This window comes from Suillus discolor (genome assembly GCF_016758755.1).
Source record: "Suillus discolor strain FC423 chromosome Unknown F5147scaffold_91, whole genome shotgun sequence".
In the NCBI taxonomy this organism is placed as follows: domain Eukaryota; kingdom Fungi; phylum Basidiomycota; class Agaricomycetes; order Boletales; family Suillaceae; genus Suillus; species Suillus discolor.
The window spans coordinates 66,964-79,567 of NW_024541338.1; the positions used below are offsets into that span (position 1 = coordinate 66,964).

At 47.5% G+C, this 12,604-nt stretch overlaps 5 protein-coding genes across 5 annotated transcripts; 2 read left to right on the forward strand and 3 right to left on the reverse strand.

The window, feature by feature from the left end:
• Positions 1-2,068: 2,068 nt before the first annotated feature.
• Positions 2,069-2,641, forward strand: F5147DRAFT_779693 (uncharacterized protein; the record flags this gene model as incomplete). The annotated part of the gene is made up of 3 exons (XM_041442335.1): positions 2,069-2,191; positions 2,313-2,384; positions 2,438-2,641. 3 exons carry the CDS (start codon positions 2,069-2,071, stop codon positions 2,639-2,641), a joined length of 399 nt encoding a protein of 132 aa, XP_041286823.1.
• Positions 2,642-3,371: 730 nt separating this feature from the next.
• F5147DRAFT_779694 (uncharacterized protein) lies at positions 3,372-7,886 on the forward strand (the record flags this gene model as incomplete). Its single annotated transcript, XM_041442336.1, has 10 exons — positions 3,372-3,570; positions 3,628-3,991; positions 4,037-4,150; positions 4,207-4,298; positions 4,351-4,512; positions 4,567-4,885; positions 4,944-5,909; positions 5,959-6,606; positions 6,656-7,472; positions 7,530-7,886. The coding sequence occupies 10 exons, from the start codon at positions 3,372-3,374 to the stop codon at positions 7,884-7,886; spliced, it is 4,038 nt and encodes a 1,345-aa protein (XP_041286824.1).
• A 463-nt stretch (positions 7,887-8,349) lies between these two features.
• Positions 8,350-8,780, reverse strand: F5147DRAFT_779695 (uncharacterized protein; the record flags this gene model as incomplete). The annotated part of the gene is made up of 3 exons (XM_041442337.1): positions 8,350-8,484; positions 8,539-8,589; positions 8,637-8,780. 3 exons carry the CDS (start codon positions 8,778-8,780, stop codon positions 8,350-8,352), a joined length of 330 nt encoding a protein of 109 aa, XP_041286825.1.
• Positions 8,781-10,878: 2,098 nt separating this feature from the next.
• Positions 10,879-11,486, reverse strand: F5147DRAFT_722469 (uncharacterized protein). The gene has a single exon (XM_041438913.1). It carries the CDS (start codon positions 11,344-11,346, stop codon positions 11,167-11,169), a length of 180 nt encoding a protein of 59 aa, XP_041286826.1. The 5' UTR covers positions 11,347-11,486; the 3' UTR covers positions 10,879-11,166.
• A 262-nt stretch (positions 11,487-11,748) lies between these two features.
• F5147DRAFT_722471 (uncharacterized protein) lies at positions 11,749-12,371 on the reverse strand. The gene is made up of 2 exons (XM_041438914.1): positions 11,955-12,371; positions 11,749-11,890 (listed from the first exon to the last, which is right to left on the reverse strand). Exons 1-2 carry the CDS (start codon positions 12,219-12,221, stop codon positions 11,867-11,869), a joined length of 291 nt encoding a protein of 96 aa, XP_041286827.1. The 5' UTR covers positions 12,222-12,371; the 3' UTR covers positions 11,749-11,866.
• Between the last annotated feature and the right edge of the window lie 233 nt (positions 12,372-12,604).

Below are 12,604 nucleotides of genomic sequence, written 5' to 3' on the forward strand. Positions count from 1 at the left end.
GAACTCTACAGTAAGTTAAGTCACCAATCGTATGTTGGTCACGACCGCTCTTTTCAGTCAGTCCGGAAATGTGACAGCTGCGAGAGGCACGTTCAACACCTTCCATGTACGCTGGTAAAGCTAATGATCAAGCTCGAACAGCTACCTTGCCGCTCATTTTCATATACTTTTTTCTTTCTACGACTTGGCGTATACATCGATGCTTGTGTTGTATACGCTCGAGATCCTGGTCAGAGTCGGTCACGAGCTTAGCGTTGAATTCTTGAATACCGAGGATCAGCCACAGTCCCAGCACAAATATTTGGATGAACGTGAAACTTTGAAGAAAGCCAAGATAAATCTGCGTTTCCAGGGCGAATTGATCCTATAGAAATGATGAATCATGTTCACAGATGTCACCAGCAGATCGGCATACTGATGAGAGCGTAACCGATCTGGAAGCAAGAAACAACAACAAAACTAGGACGTGCAGAGCTTTAGCGTGAAAATAAAACCGGAATCATATTATGAGCTCACCTCGCAAAGTAAATGATGTGAAATTTCATCAACACAGTGAAACAGTCCCCGATAATCCCTCCAGCAGAATGTCGTCGCAGTTCACGGAAGTGTATTACAGCAATCCGAATTGCGAGACACAGCGCGAGAACCTCCCACACAATAGCGAATATCCAAGTAATGGAACTCAGAAGTGAGTATCTTCCGCATTGTTGATCATGCATTGATAGGTGCCGGAGAGAATGAATGCCTCTGGTATTCATCAATGAGTATCATGCACACTTTCATCCGCGAGTAAGCGTACCCATCGAAGTATGCTTGATCCCTATTGCGGTGACCACTCCGTTGAAAATGTTGTCAGTCAGGAAGATGACGACAATAGCATCTTTCGGGATCGTTGATACATGGCATGTAGTCGAGCGACCATGATGACTTGCAAGATGATTCAGTGAAATTGATATCACTGCGGTCCTGCAATTGCAAAGCTTACCGCAAAGTATCGGAAATACCACAACAATTGTCAAATCCTGTACGATGTACAGATTCCGGCCTAAAGAATTCAGTTAGAGATCAACCTTGCGTGAATCACACACTCCAGATAGCCCCACATCTGTGGTGGTCATTGAAGCGAACCAATGAGCTGGTCACGACTCACACTCACCCCTACAGAGCGCTGCAGTTAATTTGGGGGATAGACGGTATCGGCCCGTGCAGAAGACTCACTGCATCTGTTACCGAGATTGTTGGAATACTAACTTCATGCCGCCGGTCAGAAGAGATGAACGTAGTGGGTGTGAAGAGACATACACAGCATAGCGAGGCTGATTGTGATAGATGGATCATTAGAACAAGGTCAGTTGCTGAGCCTTCTCAACATACACGGCACATAACATTCCAATATAGCGCACCTATGACACTTTCAAGTCAGCATAACTGAGTCCAACCAGTCAGAAAAAACACTTGTAAATAGCTTATTTATTCAAGTTTGAAGTGTACGTCGAACTTCTGCACGGAGTCTTATTGCCTTATATGTGTTTGTGACATGACTAAGTGAGCGCGGCAGTCCTGTCTTCCATACTCTTCTCCACTTACGCACTTCTCTTCCCACCACCACCATAACGCTTGTAGCTCAGCTGATCTGTCCCTTCTTGTACATAGTATTTCTGCACAGTGTGTATCTGCATTTATTGCCTGAAGGTGAGTATATACGCACTGCTTCCACTCTCTTCCATTCATAATATCGAGTTTCTGCCTAGCCTAGCTCATGATGCAACTACAGCAACGACAAAGAGTCTTTGGTAGGTGCATACATTCACCCGATACTGACAGAACCACAGGATATCCCGCTCTCAAATTGTATACGACTGGTCACTGCTTACTCGACGGCGATGGTGCAACGGCCATGTCCCGCTTTCATAGTAAGTTCAGTTTAACCGCACACTTCATTCGTACTGGCCACCTAACTTCATGGACGTGTTTGCATGAAGTTTGCCCTTTGTGGGAGAGAAAAGTACGTCCTGGGAGGTTATTCAGATCATCTATTCAGAACTGAGCGGCGCGTATAGTCACAGATATGCTTGTCACCGTGGTAAACACTTGCGACCAAGAAGAACTTGAGGAGTCTGATGAGGACAAAGTTGTTTTACGAGTAGTCCGCCACGAAGAGGCGAGGCGAAAGATTGCAGTTGGAAGGGTGGTGCGTGTGTTTGCTTCATTCCGGTATGGAGTCCTTGCCTGTGCGTTGCGCTAGTCTGACGAATCTGGCGCGGAGAGGAGTCAGAGAAGGTTTCGGAGCTCAAGAGCATATCTGGTTCTAGAAAATTGCCATACGGCACGCTAGCATTGGAGAGGGCATTAAAGATGCCATTTCCAACTTCGAGGACGCGTACGTACAACTACTTTCCCTGCATACGCTCTCGGTGTTCGTGACATCTTTCTACAGATGGAAGTCAGACATCGAAACGAGCGGCTCCCTCCAGAACTTTTCAATGCCGAAGAGGCAAAAGCTTTCCTGGCTCGAGCACAATCTGGGTCGGTACCGACAACCCTAGCAGACATCGTCGAGCCCCCTGTATCTCCGGGTGCAGACAGCGTTGGAGTGGACACTTCGATGTCGTCTGGATTGGGGCCTTACCCAGTCCCTTGAGCGGTGGACAGATAGGTTCTCCGTGCACGCCACTCAACACGCCATTCAAAGGTGGGCATGGTCGGTAAGCTTCGCTTGGGACGATGATGACGTCTGTCGATGAGGCGCCGGAATTTGGAGAGCATGATTTCGATGATACAGTGCGTGGTCTCGTCCTGTGGATTGCTTGTGTGTGATCCGTCTTTGTATTGCTTTCTTGCCGCCGATGGTATCATTGTTCACAGTTAGATGAAGACGCGCTCGATTTGATAGTTGCAGGACTCGTTTTCACTCAGTTCTCGCGCTCTCATACTTTCGCGCTTTCGTCATGGAGTCATTCCTCCTGACTCACATTCTTGTTGTTTTATTTCATCTTCCTGATGCATGCCTTTTCCGGACTCCGGACTACATTGACTTGCGTTTTCGTACATTACACTGTATCATACGTTCTTGTTCCATCGTATAGATACAAAATACAATTCATTACATGGATATATCTGAGTGATGTACAATGTCTGAACTATCTAGATGATGAACAATGTCGCAAGCTGAACTACATCGTAGATGCCCATCTTGATTGAACTTAGCGTTCCCTAGGATGACAAGAACATACATAGGCTGGCAGCCGATATACCCGACACTGTGGTACTGATGCCGTAGACATGACCATGTTAGGGTTGAGCAATTTTTGTGATAAGTTGATGCTGGTAACCGTTTATGAAATTTCTGCATACTTTCCTTTCTGTTGAGCATGTCTACATACCAGGAATCGCCAAAAAGTCTTTGGACAGCGGTTAAAATCTTGGCTGAGAATGAGAAAAAGTATCAGGTCTTGTGGGCAGGTTGCGATCATGCTGGGAAGCCATGGCCATCAAGCTGGGTACTCAAAGACGGCTGTGCTCAGCACCTGGTAAATGAATGGAAGAAGGCTAGACCACAACCTGCAACTGGTAAGCGTAATAGTTGCAATCATACACAGATACTCATATACAACTTCTTCAATGCAGAGAATCTGGCTGTGACTGCAACCTCAAAAGCCCAGCCCTCCAAGCGTAAACGCATATATAGCACCCAGGACGGTGCTGAAATATCAGCAGAGTTGGACCGGACAAAGAAGAGGTCGAGCTGCTTCATCCCTTGGGAAGAACGCAAGTTAATGCAGTCACAGCCTGATGCTGCACTTCGCCTGTCTGCTATCCGCAATACAGACTTTGCTGCAGACAAGGCTGTCAATGCTTTTGAACCCCATCCCAACACATCATTCCTGGCGGCTACTGTGGAGGGGGATTTGCCTCTCAAACTCATGGTAGATGAAATCCAGGCTGCACCTACTGTTATGCACGCGTCTCCTTCCCTTGCCAGTCTCCCAGCGTATGTCCATTTTGTTTATGTTATGATAATGCTAACAATAATTAGTTTTGACCTCGCAGAAAATTTAAGGGCTGTACACAAACTGGCGGCAGGAAGCTCGAAACTTTTCTCCTTTGGAATCACCATCGAAGCCAGTCGGAACAATAATGATATTTTTGTGTACGTACATAACTTTACTCCCTCAACAGCTGTCTTAGTTATTCTTTGACATACAGCATAAATGAAGGGGAGACCGGTTTCGATGATGCTACTAGGTCAGCCTTGGAAAGTGCCATCAGAAGGGTACTGTATCCCGCCAACCACGAAAGTGAGTGGAAGCCGCCACGATAGCCTGGCTTTTTGATATTTAATGTAGGCAGATCCTGAAAAGGCTAGTCTAAGTACCAACGATTCTAGAGAGCTCTGCTCTGGGGACGAATCAGACGAGACTGAGAACGAAGAAGAAGGCTTGCAAGCCCTTGTGGCTGAGCAAATAGAGATTGGAGCAGAGAAGGATGAAGATGTGCAAATTGCACTTGACGGTGGGCTACTATCATCATTCTTTGGACTGTATTGGGACTGACCCACCGAAACAGAGCTTTTGGAAGGTACTGCCAACGCTTCATCTCATTTGGGTCACAATGCAGGACCAGTGGCTGATGTTCCTTTGTTGGACTGTGATTCAGCATTGGGGGGATCTGAATGTAGTATACCCTTTCAACCCAACATCCCCGCTCAGTTTGGCTCAAGTAATTGGAATATTGACAGACCATCACTGTCTTACTCCCGCACCGCATTCCAATTTCCCGAAGTGGCTACTATAGTCCCCCAATCGGACATATGCCTCAAGAGCTTTGGTATCAATCTACTATCTAACCCCAGGAGAAAGCGGGTATGGTCTGGTTTGCAGGGGTTGTGAGTTGCTTGGCTTGGGGCCTTTGGCTGCGGTGCTGTACTGATCGGCTCCATACAGCCGTGCATATCGCACAGTATCGCTCACCTTGGACGATGATAATGAAGCTCTGCCTGCAATCAATGAACTGGAATTCAATAATTTGCTTGAATCGGTGAACTGCGGTTACCTCCCGGACTATGGGGTAATTCTGTGCAAATCACTGCATAATGGCGCATCGTGTGGCTATGGTGTTCCGCTTGAGAAATTGATGACGCACTGCTACACTCCTAGTAAAAAACTAGCAGAATCCAGCCCTCGCGGACCACATCAGATCCCATTTTGTAAAACATCAAAAACACCGAGCGCTCTTCAAATCCAGTTCATGAGAGACGTCATCTTGAACTACCCAGATATTGTGGCTACTTGTGGAGAGCTACGTGACCTTCGCCCATTGCCAAACCAATACGGTCCAATCCTACACATTCGCCCTCCCATCCCAGGACTTGTGTGCCCAAAATGTGATTATGCTCTTCCTGAAGCCTGCGGCACTCATTCGCTGGAGGACCACTGGAACCAGCATGTTGAAAAGAAGATGTCAGGGGTCAGGCGCCCAATTCCTATCCGAGATTGTTTCTTGAAATGCCCAATCCAGTCATTTGACCAAGATATTAATGTGCGGACCTGGTTCGCAGTCCGGCGACATCAGCAGCGGTCTAGTAGCAACCTACTACCCTCTGCACATGGTGAAGAGACGAGCCCAGCCAGCAGCATGCTGGCTTCATTACTTTCCAGGCATCAAGCAGATATTGTTGACTCACAAGTTAATGAAGCAGCGGTTGTACCTTTTTTTCTGCAGGTGGGTGCTATGAAACATATCCAGCCCTATCAGTCGAAAGAGTTGCACGAGCTTGTGGATTTGCCCAGGCGCTCTGACACTTCACTCTGGAAACTCAAGCGCGCAGTGACAAAGCGCTTCCTGGGGCTATGCGAGACTGTACCTAACACTAACTCTGTGGTGCGACAGTTATTGGTGGCCCCTCGACCGTAAGTATTTCAAGCCTTCCCCACCTAACACAGCTAACAAGTTTGATAGAGGTGAAAAAGGAACCTCCGAGAGATTCAATGTGCCCGCTAAAATGAAGACCCGTGTATCATACGCTTTGGAGGAGGTCCGACTAATATCTATCATTCTCAGATGCATATCAGATCGTGCATATATGATACCTGGTTCCGTCTCACCCCAGCAGCCACCATCTTCTAAGTATCAGCTTGCCTTGACTGAAGAACAGCTGAAGGCTGGCCTCTCGCTCATGGATCTCCTGAAGAATGCACTGGTGGATGACGCAAGCCTACAGGACAGCATTTCATCCCTGCTCAACACTGTTTACATGCCTAGGAACACCCTTCAAATGTTCGCCAACAGCTATGCCAACCCGACCATAGCCTATATATGCTTGCGGTCAGTTCATGTAGATGGAGGCTTTGAGTCTCCTACCTTGCTTACACCATACCACGTCAAGACCCAATTTGGGATCCGCCTGCACGTACTGGCATTCATTAACCAAGAGTACCAAGCCTTCATGGCAAAAAATAATGCCATCCGGAAGAATAGCGCTATCAAAAATGGGAGTAAGGTGCTGCGCAAAGGAAGCAGCATGGTGGTGTGCTCTGACGATGAACTGGATGACGCTGATGAGACTCTGGATACAGTGGTGGCAGATGATGCTGCAGAGTGGATGAAGTAAGTCTTTACAATTACTCGCGTGGATTTTTCTTATGATTCCATCTAGGTTCGTTACAGACACCATTGGACGGTGGGTGACAGACCAAAAAATTTCTCCCTTTGCGATCGTGCGGGAGTGGATTCGAGCCCTCAGCAGAATTGCTCGCAACACCCCTTCTCCTGCCATGGTTGTGTGGGACCAGGCTGGCAAGCAGGTTCGGGTCCACGGTCATGTTATTATTGTCGAGGAATACAAGGCAGCACTTCATAACACCCTCCAGGACACCATCGCATTCTTCCACAAAAAGGTGCTGAAAGGAATTAAAGTTTCTCCTGCAGCTTTCACGCTCCCCACTTATGACAGCTATGACCAGAAAACTCGTAGCCATGGCCTCTTTCCGCTATCTTTAAGTGACTTCCAAAATCCAGGCAATCCCGCATCGCTTTTCTTAGATGCTCTGGCTTCGCAAGGCATCCTCTGCAAAGTTTCAGTTGACGGTAATATTCAGTGGGATCCCAACCAAGTCCGCAAATGGCTGGCCGATGTCTCTTGGGTATTAACTCAAATATATATACTACTCCACATGCTATCGCCTCCGGGTCGCGGAACGGAGGAGGCACTTTGGCAGCACGGCAATTCCAAGGAAACTCGTCGTCACCTGTTCTTATCTAGGACCATCGACACCCTCGTTATGATAGGAAATTATGATAAAGGAACGTGCACTTCTGGGGTTTACAAATGCATTGTTCGGGTCATTCAGTATCAAGTTGCAGAGTTACTTGCAGCCTTCCTTCGGGTGGTCCGGCCTGTTGAATTACTTTTGACTCTGACATCTGAAGCTCGGACAAAGGAAAGTAAAGCAGAGGCAACATCCCTGTACCAGGTGCGTTTACCGTTTCCTCTGGCAATCTGCTATGCTCACAGATGTTGTTTGTACTAGACACGGCTGTTCGTGACCTCAGGGAAGGGCTGGGAGCCCAGTCAGCTCTCAGCCGCAATTCAAGAATGGTATATGAATCATCTGCAATTGCCCATTGGCATGCGGGTGCATCGACATTTCGCTCAAGCTCTCCAGCGAGTGCTTTATCCCCGCTCTGGACCCTTGGATGAGAACGTTAGGCGACTCAATGACACGTCCAACTTAGCCATGGGGCATGGCAGGGAAGCTGGGGAGATGCATTATGCTAGGGAGGATGGGGACATTCTAGCTGCGTCCCAGCATGAGGCGTTTGAGCATGTAGGCCAGGATTGGTTGAGGTTCCTCAATTTTGAGGTTACCAAGCGGAGCAGCCCTTGAGGTCACCTGTTCCAGCGCATAATGTCATTACTATAGACCTGAATTATGTAACATACCTCTTGCTTTGAGTTCCTACGCGACTTCATACTTTTGTCTGATGACTGGCAGATGCATTGTACTTGTGAAAAACAAGGATATGTTTACTGAGTGAGCAAAAATAAAAGTATGTACTACTTTGAATTTTGACGCTATCTGCTCTAGATTTCTAAGGATGGGTTATTATATTTCAATCAGGAATTCATGCAAGGAAGCTGTACCTTTCTACAGTGCAGGCATCTTATATGTTCCGGCACGCATCAGCACACTGCGTTTCTATTTGATAAAATTTCAACCATTGATCCAGCAGGTAGATCTCAACTTTCACAATGATTGGTCATAGAATAGACGATGAATTAACTGCACACTTGATATCATACTCGATGAAATGTCCCTGACTCCATCTCCGCAAATCAATTCACTAGAACTACTGTCCCAGGATAGTGTGCATCGACGAAATCTGGTGAAGTCTCTTGTCTTCTGTAATGAAGGCGTAAACGTCACACGACTTCTGGAGAAGGTTGAGTATCGCTGTATTGCGATCTGCTTGAGCGAGAATTACCTGCACACATAACGACTGAGATAAAGATACGAATAAGAGCAAAACCAAACATACTTTTGCGGCCCAAGACAACACGCCCAGTACCATCTTTGCGTATGGATGTACCTATGGAACAGGATTAGTTCAGTTCCATTGAGAAATATTGTCCATACCTCTGCGAGCATCCCGATAACATTATTGAATATCCTGAGTAGTTGAAGATATGTATCCTGGAAATCATATGCAGCCTCAAGACCCGCTGATGCATTTTGGACGGTGGATGCTCCAGATGTCACGTGTCCCGAAAGTGGCTTCATGATTTTTACAGCCTCTTCGGCATTCTGAAGCGCCGTTTCGCTGGTGTGGCTGTAGGCCTGTGGTTAGATCTTCCTCCAAGCGGTCCTGACGTGACATCGCACTCTGATCCTCTGACAACGCAAGACAATTATCAGTTCGTGGTTTTGATTTGAATAGTAGGGAAAGAGAAGTAGAGCGGAAGGAGAGAGAGGGAGTTCCGTTGCTTTAGGGAAATGAGCAGGTTGTATAGGAGTATGGCCAGCGTTAGCTCTATTAGCAGCAATGGAATTGGTATTAGCAGTGACGGGTATAGCTGGTGTAGAGGGCAGTAGGGAGGGTATCACTAACGAGGTGCTCTCTTTCTCTATCAAATTCAACCTCGAATTCGTCAAGAACTCCAATAATGGAGTGGAGATGGGATATAGAGCCGATAACCTCTAGAAGTTGTGATAGAGATGAAAAGCTATGAGTGCGAAGGACGGGAACCATCTCTGACCCTGGCGCAAATTGGAGTATTGGCAACATCTTTGGCAGCTGTTGGTGCGAGGCAGGAGGCGCTGTGATAGAACGCTGACGTGATGATCCAAGGATCAATCCAATCGCTGGTTCCAGTTGTGCATTTACACCTCCGATGCGAAGTGGAGGACGGTACGGCAGGTAGTACATGATGCCGCTGTTGCACTGGGTGATCTCGTCTTGTGATGATTTATCCTGTTTTATGAGGGAGTGAGTGGCGCCCCAGTGAGGGAGTGAGCTGGGGCGCCACTCAAAGTGGATGGTGCGAATAGAGTTGCGTTTTCAGGATTGTAGAGTACTAGTGGAGAAGGGGAGGACTTGTATAGAGATGCGGGGTAGAGGTAAAGGAGGGCGGTAAGGTGCTGGCATGGAATGTGCAAGATCAGACAGAAAGTTGCAGGGAGGGTTGGAGCAACATCGAGCGTTGACATTGAAGAGGCGCCTGGAGGGAGAAGGTTGCAGGAGGGAGATGTTGAAGAGATGAGTCTGCTACCTCATACGAGACATCGAGTCCCACAGTATTTGTATCTAATTTGCGCAAGGAGAGTGAGTTGAAGGCGCAATTGCATAGCTGCAGCGGGCCGAGAATCCTTGTCAATCAGTACCGTGACAAACTTCGGCTGGTCGACGCAGATGATAGACGTCACGATTAACATGAACTGGGTAGGCGTCGGTGAATGCTATAGAAACATCAACAGTAGTACGTACCTCAGCACGGAGGGCGCTAGCCTTTGGCTGGTCGTTTGTAAGTTCATCGAACCGCAAGACGAGCTTCGTCAGCGCCGAGGCGAGTGCCGAACCCGTGAAAAAGTCGCCTTCCTTATTACAAGGGCTGGCATCGTAGCCTCGGAGCTCCCGCAGATAGGTGAACCGCGGTTTCTGGATGTCATGTCCGCGGGTGATGCAGGTTTCTCGAGGGTAGCTGCAAGGTCAAGGGCGTAGAACTCGGCGCGCTTTGTTCTGAAGGTGTACACAGTGCCAGTCTTTGTCAAGGCCTTCTTCCTCACAGCTCAATTGGCCTCCTCGATCCAGAACTTCAGCTGAACTCCTTTGGCGGTTTACTGACGTACCTAGAAACCGTCAATTGTGTTGGAACAGTCTCTGAACGTGTCCATCAGATGATCGAAAGCTCGTTGTTGCTGTTGGTGGCGTGGGACGAGAGAGCGAGTTTTGCAGCACGCGAAAGAGACTTGGAGAACAAATAAAGTACTAGCAGAACACTAATATTGCAACACGACAACAACGACGACGGACGACAAATGTTCCGAACGACCACGTTCGTCGGGAAAATTGGGCAAGGGACCGTTTTACCCTCTGCCATGACAAAGCTGCCCAGTCTAGGGCTCCGTGAAAAACTACCCACGGAGTTAACGACGAGTTTTTAACTCACCCCCACCCTCGAGGGGTTTTTGACACGAGTTAAAAACTAGTTTTTGACCAGTTTTTGACAGACTCAAAAAATGCGTTTTTTCAGGTCATTTTGACATTTTTTCGCTACGGTAATGCAAATGCCCACTGTACAGGCCCTCCCGGAGGCATTGGAACTGTGCTATCCTGTAGTTGAGGTGTCCTGCTTGCCCCTTCCACCGGCTTCTCTGATAGTAAGTCCAACAATCGAGGAGCATCAAGATGAGCATCCTCGCTACCCACAAGTACTCTCGTATCACAAGACCTGTACATTGGATCACGCTCAATCTCTGGGTCCTCGCTCTCCTCCAACCAATTGTCCTCCGAGTCTGAATTAGAGTCCTGCGGCTCCGGGTTAGCCTCTGCTTGCGACTCGGAGTTGTCGTGTTTCCTTTTCTGACCGTTGCTATCGAGATCGACATCGAAAAGAGTACTGTCCAGGTCACGAAACTTAACTGTTGGTTTTGAGGGAGGCCTTTTGGTCTACGGGACAGGACAGTGAGAAGGCGGAGGAAGAAAAAGTGGGACAGCGCGAACACGTTCAGGATCCATCAAAGCCCACTGCCGAACTTGAACCTGACTGACAATGGTAGAACTTTTGAGGGAGCTGCGTAACGCGGAGTTCAACCAATTCATCGTTGACGCTGTACGCTCATCCGCCATCGAATTGACGGTGACATCGAAAATTCAGCCGAACGCTCAATTGGACAGTAGTTGACAGATCGTTGGTCATATCTTAACGATTTTTCGGTGATTTCGGATGTTCGGATGGAGAATTCGATAGGCTATGTTCCCGAGATCATATACATATATATTTTAGTTTTTGACGAGTTTTTGACACCCCAATGGGTGACTTCCCGTGGACCTAAATAATCCTGAATAGAATATCATTTCACGCATTAGGAAGGTGTGCCGCGATGCCGGGTGTCATTTCATCACCGTTTGAAATTCAACGAGGGTCTGCCCCCCCCCCCTACAGATTATTCTGACGCGGAATAAACCATACTTACCTTTTTAGGACCACTTACACCAGCGATATCCGCTGACATAATCATACCGCGCCGTATGTGCGCAGACTCTGTTGTCTGGCGCCGTTCAATACTACTACCGTTCCTGCACTCCAAACATCCCTCATATACTTTTCTTGTTTTCACATGTACTGATTTGGATGCTTTGTGAAGAGCTAAATCTCTGAATTCTGGAATAGGTGTGTTGTACCACTTTTTTGCAAAGCCTGAAGTGAGGATGGAGCTAAATGTCTCGACATCAAGCCCCATTGTTGTGATAAATGCACGATTGTTCTGGGTGGCAAACAGGACCTGCCATGGGGTATCTTTCCGTGGGTTTGGAAGGAGCTGCGGACGGCAGAGATATAGACGTCGTGGCTGCCGATTTTCGATACGATTTTGGCGCGCGAGCTCAACACCAACTAGGATGGTGGCAGCAATAGCCAGCGCAGCTTCTTTGTCGTCATCTTCTTGCTGTTGCAACTCTGCTCCGTTCTTTAGAGATTGAATTATCAAGTCATCTGAATCCATAGTGGTGGATGCAGTCAATATTCCGGATTATCTATTGGTCTGCGGTTTAGTATTTTTTACAGATTATCCTACAGACTCATTTTCAAATTTGTTTTCGAGCTCCGGTTTATGATAATCCAGATTATTTAGCCCACGGGAAGTCACCCAATATCAACCCCGAGTTATCGACTCGTTAAAAACACGTTAAAAACCTGTCAAAAACTCCAACGTCAAAAACTCGGTAGTTTTTCACGGAGCCCTAGCCCAGTCCACGGGCAGCTTCGCCATCCCCCCTATTTTCCCCTTCCGCAGTGCATCATCAAAAAAATGTTTGGTCTTGTTTCTGCAACATTTTCGGCATACTCCGTTGACCATGTATTAACCAACCAAAATTTGTGCCTTAG